General features: G+C 33.5%; 1 protein-coding gene across 2 annotated transcripts in view; it reads right to left on the bottom strand.

Moving 5' to 3' along the window:
- Positions 1-13,108, bottom strand: part of KLHL4 (kelch like family member 4) — a 166,385-nt gene extending 153,277 nt beyond the window's left edge. For both annotated transcript variants that reach the window (XM_032331382.1, XM_032331383.1), the window contains exon 1: positions 12,553-13,108. In XM_032331382.1, the coding sequence (XP_032187273.1) occupies positions 12,553-13,034 (482 nt within the window). In that variant the 5' untranslated portion in view covers positions 13,035-13,108. The remainder of the gene's footprint in view (positions 1-12,552) is intronic.
- Positions 13,109-15,146: the final 2,038 nt, after the last annotated feature.

Raw genomic sequence — 15,146 nt, 5'->3', positions numbered from 1 at the left:
ATGATCTGCCTCTAGCACTCTGATATAACTTTTATAACCTTATAGATTTAGTAGGGGTTGTTTTTCTAGCGTTGTCTTCACATTCTCATTTTCTCTGTCACCTTTATCCCAGATTCAGGCCTCCAGTTTTATGGCCTTGGAAAGGCAAATGTTCCTTTTATTTAATGACCTCTTTTTACTATTCTTAGTACTTTGACTAAACCTTGTTTTTGGTTAATTCATTCATTGTAACATAGCAAGAAGCTCTTAAATTACTTTGCCTTGTGAAAAGATTTTGGAGATACACTTTGAAGGTGAAAATAATAAGGGGTCATCACTAGCAATGGGGAAATTGAGTCCAATTAGGTCTAAGTTCAACCTTTAAGGAGATGGGTATTATCACACTGGCCTTGCTTTTATGATAATTCTTTGCTTATACTTGATGAAATTTCTGAAGTAATATCCTGGTTGCCTAATTAACCTGGAATAATAAGTGCTTCGGATTAGAGTACTTAAAGTGTATTGACTTAGAGATTTTATAGTTGGACTTTACTTCCCCAGATAAATGAATACCTTTATTGGCTTACCAAGGTATTTTTACCATTTTATACTTTTGACTATCTTAATAAAAAAGAAAAAAAATACTCAAAATGTATGGTTTCATGTCTCTAAGTGATTTTATAAGACTATCCGCTACATTTAGCCTTTTTTATATAATATTTCTCTCATTACTGTTCTGCAAAATTATATTTTCTTTCTCAACCATATGTAGTCTATATTATAGTCTTCACAAATATAGAATTTAATGATGAAAGCTCAATATTAATAAAAGTATTAATAAAAGTATCTTAAGGATATGCAGTAGGGTTTCTTTGATTGTTCTTATAATTGATTTTTCATTGAAAATCAGTACTTTTCTCTTCCAGTTAAGGTATTATACTCTTCAATACAATAACAGTTATACTCAATATGAATATACTTAAAATTATCTGTTTTTATATGACTAATATATCATTTCATGGAGTCTTGAAGAATGCAAATGGTTTTTAATGGATAATACAAATATCTCTCATTTATTACAGATAAAGTTGGAAATGTGATAATAGATTGTAAGGATTTTAAATTATCAAACTAAAATAAGTGTAGAAAGAACTTGCCTCAACATAATAAAGGCCACATATGAAAAGCACACAGCTAACATCATAGTCAACAGTAAAAATATATATGAATGCATTTTCTCTAAGACCAGTAACAAGGTAAGGATGCCCATTCTCATCACTTCTATTCACCATCACACTGGAACTCTTAGCCAAAGCAATTAGGAAGAAAAGATAAATAAAAGTCATACAAATCAGAAAGGAAGAAGAAAAATTGTATTTGTACATGTCATAATCTGATGTATAGGTAATCATGAAAACTCTTTAATAACTGGTAGAATGAATCAATGAATTTGGTAAAGTTACAAGATATAAAATGAACATATGAAAATCAGTTATGTTTCTTTATACTAACAAAATCTATCTGAAAAAGAACTTAAGAAAAACTATCCTATTGAGGCACGTGCATGGCTTAGTTGGTTGAGCACCTGACTCTTAGTTTCATCTCAGCTCATGATCTTAGAGTTGTGAGATTGAACACCATGTTAGACTCCATGCTCAGTAGTGAGTCTGCTTGAGATTGTCTCCCCACTTCCCTGCAGACTCTCTTTCTCTCTCTAATGTAAATAAATAAATATTTTTAAAAAGAAAAAAAAAACAAACAGCCGTATTGACAAAAAGATAAAAAAGAATAACACACTTAAGGATAAACTTAACCAAAGGTAATAGACTGTATGGTTAAAATTATTTAAAAAAATAATGAAAGAAATTAGACACAAATAAAAGGAAAGTCATCTCCCGTTCATGGATGGAAAAAAATGATATTGTTAAAATGCCAATAATATCCAAAGTTATCTACAGATTTTGTAATCTCTATCAAAACCTCAATGCCATTTTTCACAAAAAAAGGGGAAAATATCCTAAAATTCATATGAAACTACAAAAAAAAAAACATAGCCAAAGCAATCTTGAAAAAAGAAGAAAGCTGAAGGCATCACATTTCCTGATTTCAAAATATACAGACCAATGGAACAGAATTAAGAGCTCAGAATAAAAAAAACATGCATATATGGTTAACTGATCTTTGATGAGGGTGTCAAGAATATACAATGAGGAAAGGACAACTTCTTGAACATATAGTGTTAAAAACTGCATATCTACATGCAAAAGAATGAAATCAGACCTCAATCTTACACATTTCACAAAAATCAACTCACAATGGATTGAAGATTTAAATGTAATACCTGAAACTGTAAAACTCTGAGCAAAAGAAAACAACCTTAAGGGCATTGGTCTTGGAAGTTATTTCTTGAATATAACACCAAAAACACAAGCAACAAAAGCTGAAATTGACCAGTGAGAATACATCAAACTCAAAAGCTTCTGTACAGCAAAAAGTGAAAAGACAACCTATGGGTTGGGAGAATATATTTTCAAACCATATATGTAATAAGGGGATACAATCTAAACTATAAAAGTAACTCATACAATTCACTAGCAAAAAAACAATGTGATTAAACAATGGGTAAAGTACTCCCATAGACAGTTCTCCAAAGATATACAAATGGCCAATACACATATGAAAATGTCACTAATCGTCCGTGAAATAAAAATCAACAGCACAGTGAGATATCACTTCATGCCTTTTAGAATGGCTATTATTAAAAAAAAAAAAAGAAAACAAGTATTGGTGAAGATTTGGAGAAATTGGAACCCTTGTACAATATTAGTGGGAATGTAAAATGATGCAACTGCTATGGAAATCATTTTGGAGTTTCCCCTAAAAATTAAAACTAGAACTGTCAAAAGATCCAGAAATCCCATGGATAAATATATATAAAAAATCAAAATCAGGGTGTGCCTGGGTGGCTCAGCAGTTTAATCCTCTGCCTTTGGCTCAGGTCATGATCTTGGGGTCCTGGAATCAAGCCCAGCATCAGACTCTCTGCTCAGCAGGAAGCCTGCTTCTCTCTCTCTCTCTCTCTCTGCCTGCCTCTCTGCATACTTGTGATCTCTGTCTGTCAAATAAATAAATAAAATCTTTTTAAAAAAATCAAAATCAGTATCATGAAGAGACATCTACACTCCCACGTTCATTGCAGCATTATTCACAATATCCAAGAAATAGAAATAACCTAAGTCTATCAGTGGAGGAATGCATAAAGACAATGTGATCTATACATACAATGGAATATTAGCCTTAATAAAGAGAGAAATTCTGCCCTACGCAATAACATGGATGAACCTGGAGGATATTATGTGTTAAGTAAAATAAGCTAGTCATAGAAGGACAAAAGCTACCTGATTTCACTTATATGAGGTAAACAAAATAGTCAAATTCCTAAAAAAAAAAAAAATGGGATGGTGGTTTCCAGGGGTTGGGGGTATGGAAAATGGGGAGTTGTGTTGTTCAACAGGTATAAAGTTTCAACATTGTGCCTATAGTTAACAGTACTCTATTATGTACCTAAAATTTTGTTGAGAGGGTAGATTTAATGTTAAGTGTCCTTACCACAATACAAAGATAAAAACTAGAATATTTTTAAAAAGTTAAAATTACTTATTCAAATATATTCATGAACTGTCTGGAGTCCTGAAATCCCATTCAACTGGACATTGATACTCTATCATAGTTTTTAGATTTTAACATCATGAGTAGATACTCCACCATCATGTTGAGTCTTGTATTTTTCTTTTTCTTTTTAAGATTTATTAGTTTTAGAGAGAAAGTGAGTTCTAGCAAGGGGAAAGGAGGTAGAGAAGGAGAGAAGCAGACTCCCTGCTGTGTGGGGAGCCCAGTGTGGGGCTCAATCTCACAATCTTCAGATCGTGACCTCCACTGAAATCAAGAGTTTGACACTCGATTGAGCCATACAGACAGCCCAAGTTCTGTATTTTCTGTTTTTCTCACATTTTTCCTTAAGTTGTTATACTTATTAATATGCTCTTTTCAGTACCATTCATTACTTTATCCTTCCTGTGATACAGAACTATTTAAGATCTGAGAAAAGCAAATAGAACATGTTCCTAAAATTATTCACAGACACACAAAAATTATTAGGGATTAATAAGTCCTGACGTCTAAGATAAAATCCAGACAGTCCTTACCCTGTCAATTCAAACCCTACATCATCAATGTCTGACCTTTATTTCCTGCAAAGTTTTGTACTATTCTTCAATGTATATCATTCACTTCAGCTAAAGTGAAATCTATCTTTTGAGCACACCTTCAACTCCTGTGCTTCAGTGCCTTTTTGAGGAAACTCTGTGTTGTTCCTCCTACCTAGAATTCATTCTTCCCCATATCTGTATCAAAATGTTGTCCATTCATCAAGATTCATCTCAAATCATCTCTCCTCCATGAAGTAGTCTAAAGTTGCTCTGATCAGAATTACTTTATGTCTTTTAATGCCTATAGGGCTTAATCACCAAGTAACTTAAAACTCTTCTCGCAATATACTCCTTTTTTATGCCCAAGAAATTTTAAATGAAATACTTTATCTACCCAACAATATTATAAGCGTTTAGTGGGAATCCACAAATATTGTTTATCTTTTAATTCTTTTTTTTATTTCTTTTCAGTGTAACAGCATTCATTGTTTTTTGCACCACACCCAGTGTTCCATGCAATACGTGCCCTCCATAATACCCACCACCTGGTTCTCACAACCTCCCACCCCTTGCCCCTTCAAAACCCTCAGGTTTTTTTTCAGTGTCCACAGTCTCTCATGGTTCATCTCCCCTTCTAATCTTTTAATTCTTAAAGAACCTAAGAAAACCTAATACGTACAGTAGGGGTTTAATAAATGTTGAATGAAGGAAACAATAAATGAATACAAACGAACATCTTAGTTAAGAAACTGGTTGGTTGAATGTTACAACAGACTTCAGACTAAGTTACGGAGTTGTGTTGCCTAAATTTTCATGTGACTGTTACATATGCAGTTGCTTATTAGTGTTATTATAACTACTGTAATTGTTAGCCAGAAAAGGACACTTAAATGCCATTGTTCTTGGAAGAGTCTAGTTTTTCAGGGAAAAGATGGACAAAAGATTTAACATATAGTACCTATTGATTAAGCTACTAGTGGGATGAATAAAAACAATCATTTATGTTAAGCACTCACTAAAAAATATTTCCAAATTGTTTAGTATGGCTATTGAAAAAGTAACAGAAATAGGGTATAAGTAAGCCATGAGGTCTATATTCTGAATGGGAACATTTGAGAGCATGGAAGGGATAAGTTACTCCGATTAAGAGTAACAGGCTATTTTTGCAGCTGTTATGCTGGAAATTAAAAAAAAAAAAAAAAAAAAAAAAAAAAAAAAAAAAAAAACTAGCCTGTAAGACCAAGGGGCATCGCTCTCTTCGGAGGCGGCCCTGGCCGGTCAGTCTGACTTCTAATGCTTGGCATAGAATAAAGCTTTACATAACTTTCAAAAAAAAAAAAAAAGAGTAACAGGCTAAGGCAGGTTAACAATAGTAACAAAGTATTCACTTCTGATAGTTTTTTTTTTTTTTTCCGGTGATCTAGTTTTTAAATTAAGTGTTTATTTAAATTCAGTTATATAACATTGTGTGATATTAGTTTCAGGTGCACATTATAGTGTTTCAACAATTATATACATCACCGGGTGCTCACCACAAGTGCATTTTATTTTATTTTATTTATTTATCAGAGAGAGAGAGGGGGAGAGAGCGAGCACAGGCAGACAGAATGGCAGGCAGAGGCAGAGGGAGAAGCAGGCTCCCTGCTGAGCAAGGAGCCCGATGTGGGACTCGATCCCAGGACGCGGGGATCATGACCTGAGCCAAAGGCAGCTGCTTAACCAACTGAGCCACCCAGGTGTCCCCACAAGTGCATTTTTATCCCCATAACCTATTTCACCTGTCCATCAACACAACTTCCCTCTGGTAACAATCAGTTTGTTCTCTATAGTTAAGAGTCTGTTTCTTGGTTTCCCTTTCTCTCTCTTTTTACCTTTGATTGTTAGTTTTCTTTTTTAAATTCCAAACACAGGTAAAATCAGATGGTATATGTATTTCTTTGACTGAGTCATTTTGCTTAGAATTATACTCTCTAGCTCCATCCATGTTGTTGCAAATGTCAAGATTTCATTCTTTTTAATGGGTGAATAATATTCCTATATATATATATATATATAACATCTTTATCCATTCTTCAACTGATAAACACATGGGCTGATTTCATATTTGATCATTATAAATAATTCTACTATAGATATAGGAGTGAAGTATCCCTTTGAATTAATATTTTGTGGTTTTTTGGCAAATTCCAAGTATTACGATTACTGCATCAGAGGTACTTCTAAATTTAACTGTGTAAGGAACCTCCATACTGTTCTCCACAGTGACTGCACAAGTTTGCATTCCCACCAACAGTGCAGGAGGGTTCCTTTTTTTCCACATCCTTGCCATCCTTGTTTGTTTTGTGTGTGTGTGTGTGTGTGTGTGTTGTCATTCTGACAAGTGTGAGGTCATAGGTGTGAATATCTCATTGTAGTGGTGATCTGCATTTCCCTCACAATGAGTGATAAGTTTTGTTTTTCTTTTTTGTATCTCCTTTAGTTGAAATGTTAACTTATTTCTCTTTTTATTTTTTCTTATTTTTAAATTTTTTTTTTCTTCCTTCTTGAGATAGGCTTGTATTGCTATAAATATCCCTCTTGGAACCATTTTTGCTGCATCCCAATAGCTTTGGACTGCTTTGTTTTCATTTTCATTTATTTCCATGTACTTTTTTATTTCTTCTTTGATTCTTTAGTTGACGCATTCATTGTTTAGTAGCATGTTATTTAACCTCCATGTATTTGTGTTCTTTCCATTTTTTTTTCTTTTGGTTGATTTCTAGTAATAGTGTTGTGGTCAAGAAAAATGCATGGTATGGCTTCAATATTTTTTAATTTATTGAGTGACCTAATTTTTGTGGGTGGATTTGCTTTATGGCCTAATATGTGATCTATTCTGGAGGAATTCCATGTGCACTTGGAAAGAATGTATATTCTGCTGTTTTAGGATGGGATGTTCTGAATATATCTGTTAAATCTATCTATGCCTGTGTGTCATTAAAAGACATTGTTTCCTTTTATATTTCCAACTTAGATGATCTGTCCTTTGATGTTAGTGGGGGTGTTAAAGTCCCCTAGTATGCTTGTATTACTATTAGTTCCTTATGCTTGTTAATAAATGTTTTATATATTTAAGTGTTCTCATATTGGGTATATAAACATTTACAATTGTTGTTATCTTCTTTTTGGATTTTAACTTTTATTATGATAGAGTGCCCTTCTTTATGTCTTGTTACATTCTTTATCTTACCTTTTATTTTTTCCAATATAGATATTGCTATCCTGGCTTTCTTTTGATATCCACCTTCATGATAAATATCTCTCCATCCTCTCACTTTTTTTTTTAAGATTTTATTTACTTTTCCTTTCCAGAGGGGGAGATGAACCATGAGAGACTGTGGACTCTGAGAAACAAACTAAGGGTTTTTAGAGGGGGGGATGGGTGAGCCTGGTGGTGGGTATTAAAGAGGGCACATATTGCATAGAGCACTGGATGTTGTACATAAACAATGAATCTTGGTCAAAAACTAAAGATGTATTTTATGGTGAATAACATAACACAATAAAAGTAAATAAAATTTAAAAAAGAAGATTTTATTTACTTACTTGACAGAGATAGAGGGAGAAAGAACACACACAGAGGGAGTGGAAGAGGGAGAAGCAGGCTCTGTGCTGAACAGGGAGCCCAATGTGAGGCTTGATCCAAGGACACTGGGATCATGACCTAAACCACAGGCAGATGCCCAACTGACTGAGCTACCCAGGTGAGCCCTGGGTGTTAATATCTTATATTAGTACATTTGTTATGATTAACTAACCAACATCTTCTATTAACTAAAATCCATTCTTTATTCAGATTTCCTCAGTTTTTAACTTAAGGTCTTTTCTGCTCCGCATCATCACGTCTTCTTAGGATCTTGCTTGTGATGGTTTCTCAGACTTTCCTTTACTTATTTATTTATTTATTTTACAAAGAAAGAGCAAGTGGGAGGAGGGGCACAGGGGGAGAGAAATCCTGAAGCAGACTCCCTGTTGAGTATTGAGTCCTACGTGAAGCTTGATCCCAGGATCCTGAGATCTTGACCTGACCTAAAACCAAGAGTGGGTCACTCAACTGACTGAGTCACCCAGGGGCCCTTCAGACTTTCCATTTGTTATGACATTAATTGTTTGAAGATTACAAACCAGGTACTTTTAAAATATTCCTCTATTTGGATTTGCCTGGTGGTTTTTCTCATTATTAGATTGAGGAGGTTGTAGGTTTTGTTTGAGAAAAGGACAGAAGTGAAATTCCGAAATCATTACATGATACCAAGCGTATATACTGTCAAAATGACTGAGTACTTCTGATGTTAAACTTGATTACCTGGCTGAGGTCATATTTGTTAGGTTTACCTACTGTAAATTTACTCTCCCCCACCCCAACAGTTCTATACTGCATCACTTTTAAGAAAGAAGTTTACGTGCAGCCACATTTAAAGTACAGTAGTCACCTCCATCTCCTCAAGGGCAGATTATATACATAATACATTTGCTTTTGTTCTGTTTATTCAATCACATATTCATATCAATATGGACATGAATATTTATTTTTTTACTTTGGTTTATAATCAAACAATATTTTATTTTGTTTTTAAAATTGTTCCAGCTTTGGCCAATGAAAGCTTTTCAGTTGGCTCTTGTGTCCCTTTGACATGACATAACCCCCATCATTATTTTTTGAGGACTTTCTTACTTTATGGCACTGCAAAGTGTTCCAGGTTCATCTCGTAGAATATTATATTTCCACCCGAGTTTTTTTTTCTTATTAGAAACTACTGTTCCTTACTACTCCACCTTGATTCCAGTTTTTCATCTTCAAATATAAGAGTTTTACATACAACACTGCAAGTTATTTTTACTTACAAAGTCATAGGAAAGACATCAGTGAGATTACTATTAAGATGTCCTACAAAAGTTAGAAAGAAGACATACAAATTAAAAAAAGAATAACATATAAACTAAAGTACTAAGTGAACATTTAGGTAATGTGTAATAGGTTGATATTAATATGATGTTCTTGAAGTCACATATTAAATAGTACCACACATTTTGTCTTTTATTTCTATTTCTAAATGCAGAAGGGAAATAGTTGCCTTTCAAATATTAGAAATAACAACTGGTTTTCAATCACTTACTTTAGTTTATAGTTTATTTTTTAAATTTGTATTATATGTTGGCTAACTGAACATTAAAAAAAAAGGAATAACAACTATAGAGATGCTTAATCATAATATTTAAAGGAACATGGAGCTAACATATTGCTGGATCCCTAAATGGAAATAAATTCCAAATTTTTCAAATGTTAAACATATTTTAATTTATTTTAAGTTAAATATACATGCAATACTACACCAGTAGAAATGAAACACAAGGACCATGGTACTTCATTCTCAGGAATGAGGCTGTCAGTAAAGCAATCAAATATTTTCTATAATTTTGTACAACATACTTTAAACCATGGACAAAAGGTTTTAATCTTAAACTTTCTATAAACTACAAATTGTTGTGTGTTCCCTATTTCCTTTGAAATAATGATTTCTACTGAATAATGCAGTGTAAAATATTTTTGCTAAGTGAAAGATGTAACATTGAGAAAGATAAATACCATGTGATTTCATTTATAAGTGGAATCTAAAAGCAAATGAATAAAGATCAATATATGTCATATGAGAAGCATGACCATAACACACCTGTTAAAATATTTGTTCTTGTTTTTCTAATGCTGAGGTTGAAATAAAGAAAAGAAAGAACCCTGAACAAGGTAGTTGTGATGAAGCTAAGATGTAGAGTTAGATAACTAAGACAAAAAGATGATAATGACTGGTACACTGGTATGCACAGAGTTACAGTGTGGGATCATAATACAGTGCTATTCCTAAATGAAGTACATACTTATAATTCAGTGATATAGGAATGTATTTGGGCTTTTTAAATATTTAAACCAACATAGTAATATAACTAATTATTTTTTTCTTCTTCCAAATTTTTACTTATATTCCAGTTAGCTAACATACAAAGTATACTAGCTTCAGGTGTAGAATTTAGTGATTCATCACTTATGTACAACTTTAATACTTTGGATTTATTATCTGTGTTAGGAATAATTGTAGGCCATTCAGTTGTGTTTTAAGTTAATAATTTCGTCTATTCCCTATTAAATTTCTGCAATATTTGTAGAAAGTAGGATGACTTAGATACCTTTACTTTGCCAAGAGTCTCAGAGCCCATCTTGTAGTAGTGTGATAATTCTCCACACTGACTGCCTTGTTACTTAGTTTGTTTACCACAAGAGAGAATGCCAGGCTGTTGCCAACTTCCCAGGATCCTTTCCTCTTGTTCCCCAGTCTTGCTCAAGAGAGGCATTAGAGAAGCAAGACATAGAAAGTTCCCTCTCAAACTCTCCTTAATCAAGACATAATTCAGAATGGGTAATGATAGATTAATAAACTATCATATTGTAATTAATTTACAACTTCTTTTGCTTAAACTGTCATTGGCACATATATAAAACCATTTCTATTTATTTTAAGAAAATATTAACTTTCCACTCTAATCATAGAATATTTAACAGAACATATCTTCAAAATATGAAAACTATCAGGAATAAAATAAAAGAGAAATTTTATATAAATATCTATATATAAATCTATATCTCTCTATATGTATTACTTGGTGACAATTTCTATTTGACATTTTATCTAGCATTTTTTAGCAACTAATTTATTGTGAATGTATTCTCATGCTGGCAAATAAATTCAGGAAACTTCAAAAAATTTTATCAGGAGGTCACAATGAAAAATTTAAATTTCTCTAAAACAGAATCAAATGCATTAATATTAATCTCTAAATTCAGCAGTTTTTTCAATTGTTATTCATGCTGAGGAAAGATCATTTGAAAATGTGCTGAATCTGAAAGCATGGATTATATATCATTTTGAAAATATAATTAGTTCCATCAAATACAATCTGCTATCCCAGCAGTTATATAAGATTTTCTTGGATAATCACAAACTATTTAGGGAAATTAATATATACACAATTTCTTAAAATATGTGTATCACATACAATCTAATATTACACTTAAAGTCATTTCACAAAGTCTTTTGCATGTTTACATTGCAAGAAGACTGAGTTGCTACAAAGGTGTCATTTTGCACAGTTGATTACCATTTGTTGAAATATTATGTTGCTTTTTCTACTGACATTATGTTTTGAATTTATGGCAGCAAGGAATTGTCAGGCAGATGTATTAGGGGAAAAAAAGAAACCCTATATCTAGAAGTAAATTTACCAGTTCTTCTCTTCTGTACTTATGCAGAGACACAGTATACCAAATAAATAAATAAATATTATTTCCAAATAAATAAGCATAGCTTCAGGTTGAACTGTTATATAATTTAAAGTATATCAAAATACTTCTTTTTCTATGGCTCTTTTACACTTTAAATATATTGCCAAGATCATCAGTTGTGTCTACATATATTGGGGAAAAAACATCTGATAATAGATAATAGAAAAGATAAAAATAGTAAAAATCTATTAGGTTGTTATATGGGACACGAAATACAGAATGTAATTTTCTTCCATTCAAAGAGTACTAGTAGACACAAAAATAAAGACAAAGTAAAATATCTTATGAGCTATACTAAAGCTATACTTTACTATCACTTCTTATATCATTTTAATGTCCTGACATAACTGACATGTTCTATTTCCTGCTTTCAAACATTGCTGCTATAAGCACCATTTCATTATTTGTTTTATGCAAAATATTTTCATGATTGTAAACTATCTATGAAACCAATACAACTTGAAATAAATCTCAAATGTGAAAGGAAGCTGTTCTGTACTCTCACATAAAGATAATGTATCGATAGAGTGTAAATACACAACGAGGTACCAAGGAACAGATAAGAATGTGCTGAGCAGTTAGTGCTTTTATTTTGTCAGAACTGGCCTAAATCACAAAAGTCAGGTTTCTATTTATGTAATTTATTACACTGGCACAGAGAATCACAAGTGAATATCCAAGTCACAGAGGATATTTACAAAAGGTTAGTAATCACAATAAAGGTCTCATAACAAAACAGAAATCTTAACAGAATTGGAATGGAATCAGAAAAGTAAACTCACAACCATAAAGTATGTTTCCATTAATTATCAAAACATATGTAAAATTACTATTTTCCTTTATAGACTTAGAGGAGTAGGTTACTTATAAATCCTGATTGGCTGCATACAAATTCAGATAATTACAGCACTTTTATTTAAACAGTAAGTGAGAGTTGTAGAGAATAAGTTAACCTAGTTTATGGTTTTTAGTTATGCGAATGAAAACTCCTACCTCACTGTAGAATCTTCTGTATTATCATCAGCAATCATCTCCAAATCTTGTAAGTGTTTCTCACAGGCTTCTTTAAACAAATTCTCTTCTGAAACTGCTTTAGGAGTATCTTCATTTGCTCGAAGATGTTCTATCAGGTTTTGTGAGTGCCAATTCTGAAAGGATCTCTGATGGTCAGGGGCCAGTGCTGGCCCTGGTGTTAGTATGTTAGGGTGGAAAGAATTGTTCCTTTTTTTCAGTCTGTTTCTGTCCTGAGCATGGTTGTTCAATCTGCCCTGAACCGGGATCCCTCTATGCTCATATCCTTCCTGCAGGCATTTTCCAGTGTTGGGTGACCCTTGCAAAGGATGACTAAACCACCTCCAGTGTAGCCTTAGAATCTGTTTCACATGAAACTCTTGCCAGGCACTGACATTTTTGCAGGAGGAAAGACAAAAGCCTTCTCTCAACAGAAAGGAAATGGAACCTTTGTTATCTCCCATTTCTCTGCCTCTTCTGTAGAACTAACAAAAGCACAAGTGCTGAGAGCAGGGTTGTGTGTGTGTGTGTGTGTGTGTGTGTGTGTGTGTGTGTGTGTGTGTTTTGTTTTGTTTTGCTTCCCTCCTTTCCCCCCAAGGCCTGTGGTGCACTCTAGCTTTCCAGCTGAAGCAGAAAACTGCAGCTAACCATGTAGGCGGAAACTCACACAGGATGATGAGATCAGACCTTAAAGTAAATCAGCTTAGCATAAGAAAGCAGCTACCATAACACACTGCAGCTGCTAAATTTGCAGGCTCATAGCCCTCCCACTTGTACTTGCAAATATCTAACCCAGCTTCCTCCTTACCCTACATGCAGTATCTGTGGCTTAAACCCAGGCAAGTTGGCAAAAGTAGTATTTAAACTCACTTCCTTCTGTATTCCCTCTACTCACCCCACCCCCTGCCAGATTAGCCCACTTCTGAGAAAGTGTCACTTTGTCCTTAGAATAATTTGTACCAGGAGATTCATGATGATCTTTTTTCAGGTTCTTAATGAAAATTTTGATGGGGTTCATTAAGAGATAGCATTTTATCATTCATCTCATGAAGGTTTGTAGTTATCTTTACAAAATATCTAAAAATGTGAATGGTTTTTATTAATATTTGCTTAAGAACCTGAACAGTTTCAGAAAAATAAGAAAGCACTGGTTATCCATGACTAAACACACACACACACACACACACCACTAGAGGATATATTAATAGTATTTTAAGTCTACACCTGAAGGAAGAGAGCAGTGTTTTTCTAAGCTGGTTAGGTTAGAAGAGATGCCTTCTTCCAGTGACAATAGCTTGAAAACAAATAGTCTATTCTGGCTCCATGCCTGTATAAACACCTCCTTATTATGCTCTTAACTTTCACAGGGAGTGTTAAAGGTCTATTTTCTTTGACCAGAAGTCCTTGTGAGAGGATGAAAAGGGGCATGTTTTGAATCAACTCCAAATTGCCACATATTTCAGTAATAACTATGCAAAAAGTACTTTAATATGTAAATCAGAATCACTAATTGCACAGAAGTGTTTCTGTAATAGTCATGTATCAGAAATGTTCTCACCGGGGCACCTGGGTGGCTCAGTGGGTTAAAGCCTCTGCCTTTGGCTCAGGTCATGATCCCAGGGTCCTGGGATCGAGTCTGGCTCTCTGCTCAGTGGGGAGCCTGCTTCCCCGCCCCCCTTTCGCTCTCTGGCTGCCTCTCTGCCTACTTGTGATCTCTGCCTGTCAAATAAATAAATAAATCTTAAAAAAGAAAAGAAAAAGAAATGTTCTCCCCAATGCAATTTTGAAATTCAGTTTGAATTTTATCCAGCTTCCATGTGATGTGTATAAGTCATATGGAGAAGATTATACCAGTGTATTCGTAGAAAGAATATCAGAATTGCAAGGTTTTGGTTTTAGTTCTGACCTTATGGTTAATGAGCTGTATAATCTTGAGTAAGTAACTTTACTTTTTTGCATCACAGTTTCTTCATACATAGTATGAAGAGGCTGAAGAGATATTTAAATATCTACGTGCAATGGATTTTAAATGTTTGGAATCAGAAATAAATATATTTTCCAAAGTTTTGATAGGTATTTTACCTGCAGTTTTCAATAAATCTAATTGTAATGTTCCCTTTCTTCTCTTGTTTCTGTAGGTATAATAGTAAATCAGTTTGGTGGGGCTATCAATGAGTTACCCAGATACTTGCTAAAATATTATTTTGGCTATTTCTGGTTCACTTTAACATTTAAATTAATAGACACAAGTGAGGTAAATTGCCTTCTTTAATGTGTGTTTTATCCAATCAGTGGAAGGTGGATCAAATATATAAAGCAATTAATAAGGAACATAAAAGATCTCACTGATAATAAGACAATAAGAGTAAGGAAATTTAACACCTTACATCAATGAACTGATCATCTAAGCAGAAAATCAACAAGGAAACAATGGCTTTGAATGACACAATGGATCAGATGGGCTTAACAGACTTATTCAGAATATTTCATCCTAAAGCAGCAGAATACACATTCTTTTCAAGTTCACATGGGACATTTTCCAGAATGGATCATGTACTAGGTCATAAAACAGGCCT

The sequence above is a fragment of the Mustela erminea genome, chromosome X (assembly GCF_009829155.1).
Source record: "Mustela erminea isolate mMusErm1 chromosome X, mMusErm1.Pri, whole genome shotgun sequence".
Classification (NCBI taxonomy): Eukaryota; Metazoa; Chordata; class Mammalia; order Carnivora; family Mustelidae; genus Mustela; species Mustela erminea.
This window is presented reverse-complemented; position numbering and strand designations above follow the sequence as displayed.